Source organism: Neopsephotus bourkii, unplaced genomic scaffold (assembly GCF_033783945.1).
Source record: "Neopsephotus bourkii isolate Nb327-2 ecotype Australia unplaced genomic scaffold, CSIRO-AGI_Nbou_v1 NB_107, whole genome shotgun sequence".
In the NCBI taxonomy this organism is placed as follows: Eukaryota; Metazoa; Chordata; class Aves; order Psittaciformes; family Psittacidae; genus Neopsephotus; species Neopsephotus bourkii.
Window position 1 is genome coordinate 11,373,660 of NW_026900624.1, and position 18,766 is coordinate 11,392,425.

General features: G+C 44.4%; 1 protein-coding gene across 5 annotated transcripts in view; it reads left to right on the forward strand.

Moving 5' to 3' along the window:
* Positions 1-18,766, forward strand: part of SLC4A4 (solute carrier family 4 member 4) — a 192,452-nt gene that overhangs the window by 150,229 nt on the left and 23,457 nt on the right. For all 5 annotated transcript variants that reach the window (XM_061360450.1, XM_061360454.1, XM_061360463.1 and 2 more), the window contains 8 exons: positions 10-97; positions 1,501-1,655; positions 2,323-2,436; positions 3,723-3,897; positions 8,559-8,692; positions 12,736-13,007; positions 15,308-15,359; positions 16,824-17,031. In XM_061360450.1, coding sequence (XP_061216434.1) covers positions 10-97; positions 1,501-1,655; positions 2,323-2,436; positions 3,723-3,897; positions 8,559-8,692; positions 12,736-13,007; positions 15,308-15,359; positions 16,824-17,031 — 1,198 coding nt within the window. The remainder of the gene's footprint in view (positions 1-9; positions 98-1,500; positions 1,656-2,322; positions 2,437-3,722; positions 3,898-8,558; positions 8,693-12,735; positions 13,008-15,307; positions 15,360-16,823; positions 17,032-18,766) is intronic.

Genomic DNA, 18,766 nt, shown 5'->3' on the forward strand with positions numbered 1-18,766 from the left:
TTTTGTCAGATTCCTCTTCATTCTGCTGGGACCGAAGGGCAAAGCAAAGTCCTATCATGAGATTGGCCGAGCCATCGCCACACTGATGTCAGATGAGGTAGGTGTCTTGACGTCGCCTATGAGAAATGGGTTCTTCCAGGTCTCAGTTCATTAGCTAATAGTGATGTCCTTTCCTCCAGCATGGTTGACAGGAATATGCACATAAAGCTGAAATATCCAAATGTCACCTCCTAATTCCATCTGTTCACGTAATTATTTAATTATTTCACCTGGGTTCGTGTTTTTGTAAAAGCATGACTGTAGGAAGGCTTTGTCCATTGTGTCCATTTTCCTGCTAGCAATCACTCTTTCCAATAGACTGTCATAGAATCATAGAATCAACTAGGTTGGGAAAGTCCAACCATCAAGTCCAACCGTTACCGACCTTTGAATTAATCTTGTCATGGTGTGCACATTCTGTCACATTCCATGGTCCTTGTAACACACAGCCACACTCCAGGTAATTACAGCAGAAATGATTACACCCAGGACTTACTACTGTGTGTTGCACTTCATCTCGGAGCACTTCTTCATTCAGGCAGTGCTTGTATTATCCACGAGCAGCTAGCAATTACTTGCTAATCATACACCACAATGAGATGACTGGGCTTTCAATATTCATTTACAGCTTTTTTATTCCAGTGTCCCTTGGGCTCTGTGCATCTGGGGCTGATTTGCATTATGTTTGTTTCTTGCTGTCTCCTTACGTTGTTTTTGCTTTCATGTGGTTCCCTTAATTACCACTTGCCTTGTCTCAGCTCTTCTGTTTTGTGTCATCTGAGCTGCTTGGAGCAGCGGTTTAGTTTCCATGGCCCAACAGTCCTCCTTGCTACCACTGGCTGTTCTTATTAAGTCTGTCACATTTGCTCATCTGCTTCCATTCCAAGCAGTCCAGAAGATACCTGTAAAATTCGGCATTAATGCTCTTTTTCCTCTCTTTTCTCATTCACTTTTCATCAATAATACGAGACCTTTCAGTAAAACCAGTCTGTGCTTTTTGTTATTATATTTGAGTAAATATTGTCGTAATTTCTGTATCATAGGTTTGGAAACTATACGTTTGTTTTTTTTTTGTAGGCTGAAGCAGGTATGGAAAGAGGATTGATATTTTTGTGCCTTGTAAAAGTGTCTTCTCAAAGTGTAATTGAAAATCCTCATTTAAATGAAAACTCTTATTTTGGGTAAAGCAAATGGATAATTGCTTTACTAATGTTTTGAAAGATGTTAGAAATGTATGTTTTGCTAAAAATTAGAAATAATATATGCCTGCAAGAAAAGAGTATCTATCATTAGACAACCAACCAAAGGAATGGGCTTTCCTGAGGTTCACACACCCTTGTGCCAAGTGTCCTGGTACTTTCTGCTAATGAATTTTTATGGAACAAAATTTGGTAGCTGCCTCTACAGTCTGGGCTTCAGAAAATGCAACCCTTTCTCTATGGGTCTGTCTTGTCCTTGCAGGTGTTCCATGACATTGCGTATAAAGCCAAGGACCGGCAGGACCTGATCGCTGGCATCGATGAGTTTCTGGATGAAGTCATTGTTCTCCCCCCTGGAGAATGGGATCCAGCCATTAGGATAGAGCCCCCCAAGTCTCTTCCTTCTTCAGATAAAAGGTAACAGCAGGAGACAGGCAGGTTTATCTCTGTGATGAGCTACAGCGTGCATCAGCTCTGAAAAGGTGATGGGAAGAGCTGCTGCTTTGGGTACACCAGGTTTATTGAACAACTTCAGTGACTGCATCTGCCTGTCTCTGTTTAGAATGTACTAGAAGTAATTTTGGGAGATATATGGGTGCTGAGACACTGGCACAGGTTGCCCAGAGTAGCTGTGGCTGCCCCATCCCTGGCAGTGTTCAAAGCCAGGCTGGATGGGTCTTTGAGCAATCTGGTCTAGTGGAAGGTGTGCCTGCCTGTGGCAGGGGGTTGGAACTGGATGAGCTTTAAGGCCCTTTCTAATCCACACCATTGGAGGATTCCATGATGATTTTCAGGTCTTTCTTAACAGCTGGAGGAAGGATGTCCTTGCAATTCTGTATCCTTCAAGGTAGGCATATAACATACATAGTGGTTATCCAGGCTCTTTGGGGTTCTGTTTGGTCTTTTTAACATGCTGTGCTCCACTCGCTGCTGGCAGGTCAGCCTTCTAGTATCCTTTGTACAACATGGCTCTGGAAAGGGCTGCGTAACACTTGTTCAGAAGAAGATTAGGGATCTTGGATTATGTTGGCTGGAGCCATCAAGCAATGCAGTGAGCCTCAGTTTGCCTTGCCTTCTTGCCTAGGAAAAACATGTACTCCGGTGGAGAAAACCTCCAGATGAATGGAGACACACCTCATGATGGAGGACATGGCGGCGGGGGCCATGGGGACTGCGAAGAGTTGCAACGAACTGGCAGGTCAGCAATGCTCTGCTTAATGGGATGTGCCTGGAGTCACCCATGTAAGGTGGCAGTGTTCCCTTTGCAGGACCATTTCTGCTCCCCTTCTGCTTTCCATCCTGACATACTGTTTGTATAGGTTGAGCTGTGACCCCAGAAGCCAGTTCCCAGCTTGAGGCTGCCTGAAGGGTACTGAATACTCAGCCTCAGCAACTTACAAAGCATCTTAAATAAGAACACAAAAAAAAAGAAAGAAGGCCAAGGCACGTGTTTGCTGTTGACATCCTGTGAAGTTAGGTGATCTGTGAGGGATGTAAACATGGCAGGTACAGCTACAGTTTCCATTTCAATTGCTGGAAGCGCTTTAGCCAAGAGCAGAGACATTCCCTTTTCCAGACATTCCTGTTGTAGTTGAATTGCAAAATGAAGGCTTTTATGGGGTAGAAATACAGAAGGTAACAGAGCCCAAGGCTTTACTCTGCTGTATTACTCTGCTTGTATGCCGTGTAGGAGTCCAGTAGGGTGGCCATAAAACAGTGTGCTCAGCATTTCAGGGTCACTACGCAAGTTTGTGTGGTGGCATTGTGCCCTCCCTCCCACTCTGTTTTCTTTTTAAGTTCTAGCAGAGTATCCAGATTCTAGGAGGAAAGTCTGAAAATCTGAAATTACACATTGGTGTGTACAAGGCAGTCGATGCATCCTATTTCTGGGTCAGAAAACAAACATTTCTCGTGCTGGCAGTGTCAGAGCCACATGGAGTTTATACAGGTTAAATACTGTCTTGTCTGTGATTCCACAGAAATAATACATCTGCAAGTGCAGCTCTCTTGTTCTTAAAGATGATTTCACTTGTGCTTTCACTTGTAGTTCTTTTTCTGGTTAACAGTTTGAAGCATTTTTCCACTTAGCAGATTGTTTGGCTTGCCCAACCATTGTGTTTGCGGGGTGGAGAAATTTAGGCAGGGATTTAGACTAGAGTTAATGTATTTTATTACATCAACCAGTATAGTTGGGGGAAAAAGATTACAAGCTTCCTGAACTGCAGACTTCAGTGGTCTGCTGCAGCAGAACTGGGGCTTGTGTTCTGAAATGTGTTTCTTTCCAGCTACATCAAGTTATTATCTTTACAGCATTACTTCAGTGATATCCCTGGACCATCACAGCTGCGATAAGTCTATTCTCTAATGTGATGATCTCACTCCTCTCAGATAATACTTCATTTCTGGCAAAGCTTCTGATGACTTATCTGGGTGACTTTCGCTGTGAAACATTTTGCACGAGTCACCTCTTGCTTGTCTTTTCAGATTCTGTGGTGGCTTGATCAAAGACATAAAGAGGAAAGCACCTTTCTTTGCCAGTGACTTCTACGATGCTTTAAACATTCAAGCCCTTTCAGCCATTCTTTTCATCTACCTGGCCACAGTGACCAACGCTATTACTTTTGGAGGATTGCTTGGTGATGCCACGGAGAACATGCAGGTTAGCAAGAGCTTTCAGAAGCAACAGATCTGTCGTTTGCCTCTTGCCATTTACAGAGGGGTGTGTGGCATTGACCAGGCTTAAATTCTGGATACAATTAATAGAGGTATCCTGTGTTTCCACTGAAATTAGCTTGCTTTCCCTGCTGCTGGACAGCTGCCCTTTGGAAAATCATAACTTAAATGGTGTTTGAAAAATGGCCAGGCTGCAGAGAAGGTCCTTGCTCCTTCTACATAGAGAAGTTCCTCTGATCTGCTGTCTGTGTTTGTGTCTCAGTTGTATTGTTTCAGTCCAGTTAATATTACTAAGTCTGATTCAGACTTTCCATGTCGACAGAGAGAGCACTGCCTCCTCTGCGTGACTCTTACAGTCCCTGGACTTCTGCCTCTGGTGAAAAGGAAATCCTAAGATTCATAGGAAAGTGAGTAAATCAGGAGATGGGATCAGGAGAAAAAGGCAAGGTCTTTAGAAAGATGAATTTCGTAATAATCATAGAATAGTTAGGGTTGGAAAGGACCTTATGATCATCTAGTTCCAACACCCCTGCCATGGGCAGGAGATTAGATCCTGAAAACCATATTATATATCCAGAGTCAGGCTGGATCAGTAGTGAAGACAGAAGTAGGGGCTTTAAAGATGGCTCAGGGAAAGTCTGAAGGAAAGGGATTCTATATTAATACTGCTGAACGTCTTTCTCATTTGACTGGAGCAGAATTATGCTCTAGAAGTGTCTGTGGCTTTTTGAAGTAGAAGAAAGCATAGGAAGTTGTACGTAAATATGTTCAGTGCAGTCACCTTGAATCTCCTAACAATAATTAAGCTCATAATGACAAAGACTGAATTATTAATTTACACAGGTTTAGTTAACCCAAATGTAGAAAAGGAGGGCACCTATCCAGAGTTCTACACTTCCCTATGATAATGTCATTCATTTGTCAAATGTGACAATCTCATTTCACTAAAGTGTACCCGAGACTGTGAGCTGCACAGCAGGGAGACCCAATGGAGCAGGAGCGGGAAAGACAGGAGGAAGAGAAAACACAGGTTGGTCTGTAGTTTTCTCTGCAGTAGGTAAAACCTGATGTGAGTTTTCCTGTTGCTTGGAGAAATGAAAGTCTCTGGAAAGACACAAGCTGCAGGAACAACCTATTTTGAGCTCAGTGATTTATTCTGTGTGTTGAAAAGGGAAGCCACTGGTGCTCTGCAGTTAGGAACCCCACTTCGGTAACAGGGAGGCTCTGCAGCACATATAAACACAGCATAGCCATTAATGACCTGAACTCCAGGAGCCACAGAAGGAACCAGCACCCATATCCCATCCAAGGCTTTGTCCCTTGCTTCACAGGGGTTTGTGCTCAGGGAGGAGGGAATTGGGGGTGTAGCTGGAGAGAAGCCCTGACAGCATAAAGCTAGTTTGTAATTGAGCTTCAGTCCACAAAAGTGAAGCAAAGTGCATCACTCAGTGCATCACTGAGCTGCTAGAAAAAAACAGATTTCACCTTTCAGTTTATAACATAGCCACACCTCTGTGCAGGAAAACATTTTCTATGATTTTCTAATTTGTGCACTTCAGCATTTACTTGCTTCTTACATACAACAACCAGTTGAATTTACTGGTGTTTATTTATGTACTGATTTAAGATTGAAGTGCCAGCAGTTTGTCTCAACATTCACTGGTGGATCAAGGGTTTAGGCACAACTAGCTTTTCTTTTGCCACCTCCATTCAATAATCCCTATTCAACATCCTTGTGTGTAGAGGCATCAGGTCTCTTGGCTGCTGTAGGAGCCTTGAAGGCTTTTACCATAGAATCAGAGAATCATAGAATGGTTTGGGTTGGGAGCTTAAAGCTCATCCAGTTCCAACCTACTAACAAGGGCAGGGACACCTTCTCCTAGACCAGGTTTTTCCAAGCCCCATCCAACCTGGCCTTGAACACTGCCAGGGATGGGGCAGCCACAGCTTCTCTGGGCAACCTTTTTGACTGCAAGTTTTCAATAGAAGCTCAAAATCATGTGTTCTTTGTGCTCAGATGTCTCTGTATCATCAGAGCCAGAGCGAAGCGTCCAAGGGCGACCAGTTCAAATTGTTCCTCCAGGGAGCTGCTTAGTGGGATAGGAGTCCAGGTCCATGTCATGTGTTGTTCAAACTATTGTGGTTCCTGCAGTGGGAAAGTAGTTTTCTTTAAGACATCTCAGAGCATGAGCTGCACCAAATCTTTGTGCTCAGAAATGCAAACAAGGGTTATTCCAGCTTCTACAACTGAGGAGCAGCACCTGGAAGTTTTCCCCTGGGCACTGTGTCCTCATAGAAAGCAGTATTTTTGGGACTACCAAAGTTCATGCTTCTTGTTTCTTGTAAACAATTATGTGACTGCTGCTAGGTCAGGCTCTAAAAATCGCCTGTCCTGCGCTGCCTGCCCCTGAGAGCCTGACATGGCCAACGTTTCTTTCAAAGCTCGCTTCAGAGTTTTATGTTTCTGAGAAAAGACACTATTCTTAGCTACAGACACGTGGAAGAATGCAGGGAAAAGAGATTCCAGATGCGCTGGCCGCGAGGGCCCTCTCCATGAGTAATGCGGGAGGAGCGAAAGGGATCAGCTGTGCGAATGCCATTCCTTGTCTCATCCTCACAAGTCCCCCAAAGGAAGCAGGCAGAGGCTTATAGGCTGCTGTCCCTGTCCCTGTGTCCTTGTATGAAGGCTGCAGAGCATCACAGTGAGATTTCCCTTCACTGGGCCCTGCAAGAACCAGGGCTGTTCATGATGGGATCACCAGTAGCACTTAATAGAAAGGACCAAGGCGAGGTGATTTCTGTCCACTGTACAGCAGCTTGTCTAGATTGATGAGAGACTGAGCATGTGTCAGGAGCAGGCAGCCAGGCATCTTTTAAACTTCCCTTACCATTTGTTTCTTTGCACAGCTGTCATGCTGCCGCTCTAATTACCCAGCAATAACAGTGCTTGACCACTGGTATGTTGAGATGCTTGTGGCCAGAAAAATAGTTCATGATTGCTTTAGAGAAAGTTCTGCTAGTAACTCAGTAGAAAAAAAAAACCTTCTGCTCTATATAGTAACATATGTAGAGCAGAAGGTTTGACATATGACAGTGTCAATAGAAGGCTCAGGGGAGACCTTAGAGCAGCTTACAATACCTAAAGGAGCCAACAAGAAATCTGGAGAAGTGCTTTGGACAAGGGCCTGTAGGGACAAGAGGAAATGGCTTTAAACTGCCAGAGGGGAGATTTAGATTAGACATTAGGGAGAACCTCTTACCTGTGAGGGACGTGAGGTGCTGGCAAAGGTTGCCCATAGGAGCTTTGGCTGCCCCTTCCCTGGCAGTGTTCAAGTCCAGGTTGGATGGGGCTTGGAGCAACGTGGTCTAGTGGAAGGTGTCCCTGCCCATGGCAAGGGGTTGGAATTGGATAAGCTTTAGGTTCCTTCCAATGTAAACCAGTCTGGGATCCTATGAACATACTTTCCTCAGTGTAAACACTAACTTGGCTCTTTCAAAGAAGAGAGACACAAAACTTACTTTAACTTCTTCACATTGCCACCGATAAGTCAGACAAACTGCAACCCCAGCCCTACAGTTTGTCACAGATGGAAAGAAGGATCTGTGCATGCTGTTAATTCCTGGTTGCTAAGCATGTGCAGTGTTAATGAGGCTGCTGATACGGACACAGCTGCAATGGAGCACATGAGCCTGTGCTTAAATTTGCCCCTGGTTGTTGGGTGAGTATTCCTGGAGAGGGTGATGCTCATAGCTGCACGTCTTACTCAGTAGAAGATAATGCTGTGGTTGGTCCTTTAAAGCTCAGTCAAGTATAAAGGGATTAGTTTCCGTAAGAGCAAACAAGGTAAGGTCCTGTGAGTTCTGTCACTTCTGTAGGATGTACCCTTAGTCAGTAATCGTATTTTATTGCCATTTATATTTTATCCACATTTTGCATTTTATAAGTAGATAATTCCCAGCTCTAGTTGGACATGAAAATGCAACAATGCATCAAACATGCTCTTTTATCCTTCTCAGGTGAAGCTGGTTTGCCACACATGCCAAAGGTAATTGTAGAGCCTGTTAAATATGGATTTTATTTGTTGCTGGTGACATCTGATGATCCTTGGTCTCAACATGTGGCTGCTGGATGAAGTAGCCTTGTTTGGTTTGTGTCTCACTTATTAAAACAGTTGCTTGAAAGAGGAGCATCTTATTTGTGTGCTCAATTGGAGAAGGGAAAAACCATGCTCTGATTTTCTGGAGGACATCATTGCTGTCCTCTAGCCACATCTCTGTTGGAAGAGCCCTACCAACATGTATCTTTACTATCAAAAATGTGGGAGATGTTCAAGGAGTTGTCAAATCCTTGAAGTGATCTTCAGAAACACTCTCCTCCCCTCGTCAGATGTAAAACATGATACAGCATTATCAAACTGGGCCTCAGAAATAACCAGGGAGGTTGCTGATTATCATAAGTAGCTATGAATTGTGTGGGATGAACACATCAGTGTGCACAGCTGCAAGAGATGGTCTTCTTTTTGACTTAGCCATATCAGCATCGTACAGCGCACCACCAGTCACTGATACAACTACGCATTTTCTTGCAGCAGAGCTAATAGAAGGGGTTATTCAGTGGAACTCACCTCTCTCCTGTGTCTATTGTAGGGTGTGTTGGAGAGTTTCCTGGGCACAGCAGTCGCCGGTGCAATATTTTGCCTTTTTGCTGGTCAGCCACTCACAATTCTGAGCAGCACAGGACCTGTCCTTGTCTTCGAACGGCTCCTCTTTAATTTCAGCAAGTAAGTACAAGGGAGGAGGGGAGGAATGTCTCACACTGATGAAGTACTAGCCAGGGAATGAGATGGCTCGCGGTGGGGAAGGAGGGGATTTAGGGCATGAAATGAAACATCTCTTTGTTCCGTGTGGAGCTTGCAGTGCGATCACATCAGGGATTTTCACAGGCACGCATGTCCCCGTGTGCTGCCAGCAGGTGAGTGTATATCTGCTCAGAGCCTCTTGGAAATACTTGGCCAGGCCTGTCCTCCAGGAGAAGTTTGCAGCAGTTACAGTCAGTGGGCTGCTGCTCCCCAGTTGATGCAGGTGTATTTCCCATAGGAGCAAAGAAAGAAATCCAGCTTTTGATTTCACTAGCAATTTGTCCTTAAATCGCTACTCATTTGGAGTAATCACTATTATTTACATAAACAGAAGCACCTATGATAGAAACAGCTCTGTTTGTTCCCAGATCTCCTCAGTGGAGCTTTGCTGCATTAAATGCTTTTGTTTTGGGTTTTTTTTTTCCCTTTCAACTGTAAAAACTTTAAGCATAGAATCATAGAATAGTTTGCATTGGAAGGAACCTTTAAAGGTCATCTAGTCCAATTCTCTTGCAGTGAGCAGGAACATCTGCAACTAGATCAGGTTGCCTAGAAGCACATGCAACCTGGCCTTAAATGTCTCCAGGGATGGTTCATCCACCACCTCTCTGGGTAACCTGTGCCAATATTTTACCACTGTCATTGTAAAGAATTTTTTCCTCACATCCAGCCTGAATCTCCTCTCCTTTAGTTCAAAACCATCACCTTTTGTCCTATCCCTGCAGGCCTTGCTAAAAATTCTTCCCCCACCTTTCTCTTGGGCCCCTTTTAAGAACTCAGAGGCCACAGTAAGGTCTCCCTGGAGTCTTCTCCAGGCTGAACAAGCCCAGCTCTCTCAGCCATTCCTCATTGGAGAGGTGCTCCATTCCTCTGATCATTTTTGTGGCCCTTCTCTGGACTGTCTCCAACAGGTCCATGTTTTTCCTGTACTGAGGACTCCAGAGCTGAGCATAGAGAGGTTCTGCTTCATCCACACCATGTTAAGTTTGGTGCAGTGATGATAGCTGACACCCAGAGCCCATTTCATTAGGTGTTCTCACTGACTATTTTATGTGTAGGACTACCGATCCTTTGGGTGGTGTTCTGCAAGGAGACCATTTTAGGTTATACAGAAAACACCACAAATCACATGTAGCCCTCCCTTCCCCCTATCAGGGAGCATTCACAGCATTGCAAGCTGTGAAGGACTAGTGTTTCAGTACACAAAACCAAGAGCTTTTGGAGTTTAGGCATTACTAAGCTTTCTTTCAAAAGCAGTCGACTGTGATGTGGAACAGCTCTTTGGGCATTGGTGGTTATTTTTAGAAAAGGTCTATTGAATTATTAAGCTGAACAAGGCTGCAGGTTGCAGTAAGGCAGGAGACATGGTGTGTGTTGGGCTGTCGTATCTCCTTCCTCATTATGTTTAATCTTGTGGGTAGTTACTCAGAAATAATTGAGAGCATATATTCATGTCTTTCCTGTGAATACATGTTGGAGAAGCCTTCTGAGGAGCAGAGCTTCTGCTAAGGCTAATGATGCACTTACATGTTATCCCACGTGCACAATTCTACACTCTTGGAGTATAGACGATTTCGTTCGGTTACTTAACTCACTTGAGTCCAGAGGAGGCCACGGAGATGCTCTGAGAGCTGAAGCACTCTGCTATGGAGACAGGCTGAGAGAGCTGGGCTGTTCAGCCTGGAGAAGAGAAGGCCTTAAGGGAGACCTTAGAGCACTGTCCAGTGCCTAAAGGGGCCAACAAGAAATCTTGAGAGGAGCTTTTGACAAGGGCAGGAAGTGACAGAACAAAGAGGAATGGCTTTAAACTGACAGAGGGGAGTTTGAGATTGGATATTAGGAAATTAGACTGTTCCAGGGAGGGAAACTGAAATCTCCACAGCAGAGGAAGAGGGAGGCATCTTTCTTTTCTTTTTTCAACTGGAATAAATGAGTAAAAGTAGCAATAGACATGCTATAGCTGTTTGCATCTGGTGGGCAGGTCAGAGCCCAGGTGCTGCACGTGGGAGGAAAAAAGCAAGATGGAAAAACACTTTTTATGGTTTTGAGAGAGAGAAGGTGGTTATTTTTAACCCAAGGAGGAGGTGGCTATAAAAGCTATTGTCCTAACAACCTGCTGGAGCAGATTGGCAGGATTTTTCAAGGGAGCCTTTCTCACAAGGAAGCTGGAATCAAGCACTGTGTTTTTTCAATAATGCATTTGTGGTTGTTCATATTCACAGCATGCTGTTCCCTGCTGGGAGCAAAATTAGAAAGATTTCCCATCTACTGATTCATTTTAAGTGTGACTCTGTCAGTGTGTGTGTGCATGGAGAGATAGCTGAAAAAGCCTCATGTCTACAGCCCTGCATCCTGCTTGCTTGGGTGGGTTGATGCTCCAGGACACCCTGGCTCAGCTCACACCCTGATTAGTGAGCTCTGCTCCCATGCAGAGGCTTTCCAGTCTGGAATGAGACTGGGTTTTCAAGCTGGAAGCAGTGGGATGCAAGGCTCTGGGCTCCCAGGTTAGCAGGACCCCAGCCCTTCTGCCTTCCAGCCACAGAAGGCTGGAAAATTTCTCCTTGAGACCTCAGAAATAAAATTAGTCACAGCAAAAGTACTTAGCTTGTTGTATTATCATAGAATCCCAGGCTGGTTAGGGTTGGAAGGGACCTTAAATCTCATGCAGTTCCAATCCCATGCCATGGGCAGGGACACCTTCCACTGGACCAGGTTGCTCTAAGCCCTGTCCAACCTGATCTGCAACCCTGCCAGGGTTGGGGCATCCCTGGATGGACTGTATGTAGAATATGTATTGTGCATATAGGATGTTGAAGTGCTGCAGGACTTTGAGGGTTAAAAAGATAATAAAATAGGTTAAAACCTTTTGAAGCTCTTCAGTGGTGTGCAGTCAGGATGCCATCTGGGCTTCGGCCAGCTGCCTTCTCCACACTTGGTCTCCACACTCCTGCTGTCATTGGCACTGACTGGATATTTCAGAGATACAGGGGTCTTTGGGGATATTTTCTGTTCTCTTTTTCTAAATCGTCCCTTTGCTTCTTCCTTGTTCGTTACCCCTCTGTCAGGTCAGTCTCTCAGTATGAGAAGGCTGCAGCCCTCCCCAGTACCTTATCTACAATAAGGAGAAAGCCTTGCAGAGGCTTGGGTTGAATGCAAATACTCAACCCTGATTCTGGCTTCCAGGGAAGACCCTGGGGCTGGGGCTGCTGGCCCCACTGCCTCCTGTTGCTAACCCAGAGCAGGCAGTAACCTCCCTGGCGGGGCCTTTTCTGCTCTGGTGTTGTGCTTTTTGAATTTGTTATGTGCTGAAAGCCTGCCTTTGGACTCCGCACCATCAGGGTATAGCAAACTGGGACAAACACACTTCCCAGAAGGAATGATGTGCTTCTCTCCATCATTCCTCTGGCACCAGGGTTTGTTATCTTCTGCTTTGTGCTTCTTGATGTCCTCCTGCTGGTGTTTTGATTTCTTTTGATTAGTGCAAGGGCCTGAGAGATGAAAACGCAGGCTCCTGACTGTGAAGCTTGGCAGGAGATTGCTTTTCTGAAGGAGATGCGTAAACTGTGGTTTTGTCTTCAGCTGGTGGAAGGCTGTCAGCATTGAGCTGCTCTTGGATATTGTGGGGCCTTTGCAGCTCTGTGAGTGTTTGCCAAGGGAGGATTTTTATTGGGAAGCCTAGGAAGAGGTTGAATTCACTGGTAACATTCATTAGTGGAAGCACAAGCAAGACTTAACCACTTCTGCATGCTTTTCTGCCACCTTGGCTATTAAATTGCACCGCATACATTTATGGAGTTGGTTGGCTGAAAAGGGAGAGCTTAGCTCTTGGAACACTCCTGTTGAGTCTAAATAAGCACAGGTCCCAAAGGCTGTGGTTCACCACTTCTTGCTGGGAAGTCACAATCCTGCATGGATTTCTCTAACCCTGACGTTTTCCCTTTGTGCCCACCCCTGTCTTGTTGCAGAGACAATGATTTTGACTACCTGGAGTTTCGCCTCTGGATCGGCCTTTGGTCAGCCTTCCTGTGTCTCATCCTCGTCGCCACTGATGCCAGCTTCCTGGTCAAGTACTTCACCCGCTTCACTGAAGAAGGTTTCTCCTCCCTGATTAGCTTCATCTTTATTTACGATGCTTTCAAGAAGATGATCAAGCTGGCAGATCATTACCCCATCAACTCTGAGTTCAAGGTGGACTATATCACACATTACTCTTGTGCCTGTGAACCATTAGATCCAGGTAAGATAATGTTTAATTAGCTCTCCACTTTGCAGATAGGAAATAGCATTTGCTTTCTTTTTCTATTGTGCTGCAGTCCAGATAATAAACAGGTAGATTCTTCTTTATCAGTTGTGTTCAGATATCCTATCTTGGCCTTATTTTGAAGCTGAGAGCTGAATTACGTGCCAATTGGAATGTCATTATAACCAGCCTTCCTGAGATTCCTGAGGTATAACCAGCCTTCCTTGGACTCCTCATGTGACCATCCTCACCAGTGGAGAAGCTGCCTCTCTACCCCTGTCTCAGTGGCTGTAAATCCTGAATGGCATTCCTGTGTGAAGAGGCAGAGGTGGTGGCCAGGTCACTTCCACGCTGCTCAGGTCACCCCTGGTATCTGCTATGCCATTTTGGCAAGAGCAGGAGCAGGATTCATTACCCAAACAGGTACCACCTCCTGACTGCATGTAAGAGTGGAAAAGCACAAACATATCCTCACTAGAGTGAAGGGGAAGTCTATCTAACAGTTCAGCCTATCACTAGTGTGGGCTGCAAGGCGGGTATAGCCAGCATATGTATAGATCTGGCCACACAACCAGGAACAAACGGTTACACAACCCAAATACAAACACAAGTATGCTGGCTCACACTATTAGGGAAGCTGCAGCCACTCCTAGGATCCTTCAAACAATGAGGGGTGAGTAAGAAACTTGGTTTATGCTCAAAGTCAACTTCAGGTTATCTCAATATACCTGTTAAACAGGAAATGATCCTGGTTGCTGTGCACTGCCTCTGTGCAAAAGGTGTTGGGAACTGATTCCCAAGGAGCTATGTGCTTACGTTTGTAGGCTCTCTGCCAGCATTTGGATTTGGATCTAGTTCTGCTTCCGTGTGAATGACAGGGTGGTTTATTTTTTGGAGTTAGGACAATGGGGAATGGTCAATGCCAAATTGAAGGTCTCCACTTGCCATCTAAACACCAGTGTTTAAACCACATCACTAGGTTCTCTGGCCGTTCTCATCCCTTGCTTGGTGGCACGTCATTCCACAGTGGATCTGATACACAGAAGCAAAGAAATTTCCACAGGAACAAGTGCCCTGTTAAATAGCTGCTAGCACATCACTCATGACACTAACTGTTTGGCTTTTCACAGATCTGAAATACACTGATATATGTGTGTGTATAGCTGTGGTCTTGCAGGAGCAGATTTTCTAAGCAGGTACCAAGAGAACCTTGAGAACATCAGTTATCCTATGTGCTAACATTGCATCCCTGAAAATTTGCAAGCTTGCGTGCATCAGGAAATGGAATAACAATGCAAATGGCATAAAAATGCTCAGCCAAAAATCCATGCTGTTAGCAAAAGGGGCTGCCTTGTTTTAGGAAACAAAGTGTAGTGCAGTAGCAGAACTTTCTTTCCAGTGATACCCTTGTAGTACAGATAATGCCTGCTGCTGCTGAGGTATTGTAGGCATTGAGAAGCTGTCATGGGTTGTGATGGAACTAGGGATGAGATTTCTTTACTGTTTTCCCCAATGCCAGTGCAGGTAAAACTTCATGGATCTTTGTCATGCCAGAGATGAGGCTAACTCTTCTTCCCTCATACTCCAGTTCAGGCCTTTCACAGTTAGTTTTAATTGCCATGTCATCAAGATTTGGCTCCAGAGTTTTGGCATCAGCCCTTGCAAAACCTAAATAACACATGAGGATGTAATTGACAAGCCTATTTTCAGGAAGGACTGCTTTTCTAAATGAAATTTCAAATAAATGACTTCTAATCCCAGAAAGACAAAAGGAAAACATTTATTGCCACAATGAATGCTGCCCCTTTTTTTTTACAGAAATGATCTTCATCTTCTTGGTTTCGATTACTCTTTGTCTTTTTTAACTTGAAAAATGTGTGTGCTGGATTCTGAAATGCATTTTGCTCTTCAGGATGTCTTTGGGGTTGTGCATTAATTTTAAATTAATAATTATAGGAGTGTTCTGTGGATACTTATTTTAATCCATAAATCAGTAGAAAAATATTGCAAGGCCATGAAATATTACACTGTCTGGTTTTCTGTAATTTTTTCTACAATGAACTCCAAGATAAACAGGAGTTAGGTTTGAAATATGTTTCACTTAGCTTTTACTTTCCGTTTTTTAAGTGATTGGTGATTGAACATGACTCTGAAACAATACTTTTGACTCACTTGAGCAAAGACATTGCCAGCAGTTTGGTGGAGTTAACAAATGATTCAGTGGCTGGAATTCGCTTTCCTTCCTCACTGTTTCAGCACCATACTCATGGTATTCCTCTTTCCGTCCTCTCTTGCAGTTAATAGCTCATTATTTAACAAGACAACGGTGCCGTCAGCCGATGAGCTGTTCTCTTCTGACATGGTAAGTGCCCTTCCAAGGGCTGAGATGATACAGCCTTTGAAGCCTCTATGGATTTATTCGTGTAAAGTTATTCTAAAATCCTCTTTCTTTCTGTTGTCGTGGTTCCCAGGACTGTGATTTCTTTCATTGGGGTTTTCAGGCAGAAAAGGAGATGACGTGATTCTAAAACTCCCCAGAGTGTTAGAGTGACAGAATTTTGTAGGTGCCTGAAAATAGTTTAGTTTTTTCTTGCTGTTAGCATATATGTTCTCTGCAGTCCCACTCTCCCGTAGAGCTCACTGCTCTATGCACATTTATTTTCTTGGCCTCTTGTGCATTTAGGTTTTTTCTATCGTCATTCCTGCACTGATGTGATTGAATTATGCAGGGCAGGGAGGGGAAAAGCCCCTTCTTTAGGCTTTGCTTCACAAGCACCAAGAAGATGATCATCTAACATGTCCTGTGCAGCTATGGGTTCCACAATGAGAGCTGAAATCCAAATTGTAACATCTGGCTGGCCATCACACTCAGTCATCATGAGTAAGGACATATTCAAATGAGAATGGAAGCAATTAAAGCAAATTCAGATGCAGGTTCTTATTTGGCAAGACCATGGGAAAGAGACCCTCAGCTCTTGCTGAAGTCAAGGGAAACAGTTGTATTTGGTGGTGAGCTGGTGCTCTGAGCAGGTTTTAGTGGCTTGGCAGAGCACTGTGCTGCCTCGAAGCCCGGGGGAAGGTGGCTGGATGTGCTGGGACCAGATAGCAGAGAGGGAAGTTCAACCTCGGCATCATTCTGACTGCTTGTTTGTAAACCACATGGAATTTTTGGAGCTCCAGCTGTGTGGAAGAGCAGTGCTTCCTTTGATTTTTACAGCCTGTTCACAGCCTACCACCCCAAGCGACATTCAAGCAAACAAAACCTCTGTACTTGGTGGAGGATGGTGCTTTGCTGCAGCTTAACCCCCTCTTGAACAGCTCTTAATGCATGCAGTCATAAAATTAGAGAACACCTTAAATACATTGCAGATCCCCTTTTAGTCAGATGTCAGCAGTAAAATGGTCGCACAGTCCTGAGGTTTGCTTGGACTTAACATTGAAAGGGCAAGGAGGAAGATTTTCTCCTGTGGAAACAGTGTTGGTCTTGATCTGAGAGAAGTGGGTTTGGGTTTAGTGTTGTTCAGGTGGTCTTAGGCCACTCCAGCTTCAGTGTGAGGGTTCCAACTGAAGAAAATGCCCAGCATGGCTGGCAGACCACAGTAGAGGTCAAAAGATCTCTGTCTTTTTTCCAAGGCTCAGACTGTCCTCTCTTACTGGGTAATATCATCCCCTGTCCAGGTTAAAATCTATTCTGTCTGTGCAGCGATTTTTAACCTCTGCAGTGTGCCTCCCTTTTCCTCCAAGTATCTTTCCCTATGATCTGTCCCCATTCCTGTCTTCACATGAGCAGCTCATGCACAGCTTTTTGGAAACCCTCTCTTTTTCTCTCCAGTACAATACCACCATTGACTGGTCATCTCTGACAATGAAGGAGTGCTTGAAATATGGAGGACAACTTGTGGGCAACAACTGTGAATATGTCCCTGACATCACCCTCATGTCTTTCATCCTCTTTTTTGGCACTTACACCTGCTCCATGGCCCTGAAGAAATTCAAGACCAGCCGCTATTTTCCAACTACTGTAAGTATCTCAGCCTGGCAGTCTTGTTTCTTTTACTGTTTCAGAGTGCAAATGTCAGCCTCCCTTTTGGTATCGGTGTCACACACACATAGGGAGGAATGCTTTGTGGGGAAGCCAGTTTGCATGGATTGAGGTGAAAACCAAGGACTGTCTGGGATTGTTCAGCTGTCATTCAGTGTCTCTGGAGGACACATGTAAGGCAGCAGAAGAGCCAAAATGAGCCCTAATGTGTCATGGGGCAGTGATTTTAAATGTGCTGAGATATATCATGATATATCAGCTTATCAGCCTTCGGAAATCAGAAGAGATGTTCAGGTACATATACTTTCATCTGGCCGTTTTCAGTGTCAGGTACACAGTATAATGGGATGTACTGACCCTGAGGTGAGTTGTGTGGTTGTTCTGTAGAAATCAAACAACCAAAAGGGATTATTAATCCTTATGTCAGAAGTCTCCCTGCTTATAGCACCAGGGAGTATTTGGGGAGGACAAAAGAAGACTTTTGCTTTGTCACTGACTAAGAGCAGCTAAGCTTTGATGTTATCACATAACGTTTAAAATACTCAAAATGAAGGCAAAACTGTTGAACTCAGCTACAGTCCTGCTCTACCACTTATGGTAGGCACCCAAAGCAGCAATTCCCTTTCTTTGAGGATCAGATGCAAAATAAGGATGACCTGAAAAACCTCTGCATGGATTTAAACAAGATTTTTCTCAGACTTAAACCAGCTTACACACACCTCAGGGATCCACTTGTTTTGTCACCAGGACACATGTGCAAGCTGGCAGTTTCCATGCATACCAAAACTATGTTTCATTCTGAGGCACCTTCCCCTTCCCCCCCCCGCCCCCCCATTTTTGGCATTCTGACACACAGGGATTTATCCTGCATGGATGTTTACTGTTCTGCTGTGTTACGATTGAACCTCTATTATTTTTAATAAAAAGGAAACAAATTCCATTCAGGCTGGAATGCAGCTCAATTTATCTGTAACCATGTGAAACCCAGGAAACCTGCAAGGAACAAGAGTTCTGAAAAGACCATGCAGTTACAGACCAGCACAGTGGGTCCTGCCCAGTTAAATTTCAGGGTGTGACCAGTGCCAGCTTTAAGTTGTAATATTCCAGTGCCTTCGGGACTGTTGTTTTCTTAGGGCATGTTGAGGAGTCAGCTGAGAAGCCCAGTTTGTTTTCCTGTCTTGTTTAGGTTGGTTGATTGTTTGAACTTAGAGAGCAATGTGATCTCTGCCAGTCCTATAGAATGTCATTTGTCATGGAAGTTTGGGTCTTTCCATCTTCTAGAGGGAAGTTTGTGACTGTTTCCACTGTCTGGTGTAAAACACCATTTCTTCCCTTTTTTTTTTAATCTGCGTCACAAAGTCAGTCATATTAAAATCATGGTGTCTGGGGACATCGGTATTTTTTGCTGAAGCCACACGCCTTAGGAATCCTGCGATAACATAAGAAGCTCAACACGTGTCAAAGAAGCAGTCTCTGTCCCTGCATAGAAAAACATGGCTATGTGGATCCTAAAGACGCAGAGGTCAGAAGGCAAGCAGGAAACAGTATTTTATGTGTCTAAAAAAGGATGTTAGACAAATATTCAATACCTGTTAATACTGGAAGCTGATCCTAAAGAATCTGCAGGAACCGACGTAGATGAGTTAGGTCTCCGTACCAATGGTTGTTGGCCACTGTCAGATGAACATCAGTGAGACTGCCTTGAAGAATTTGT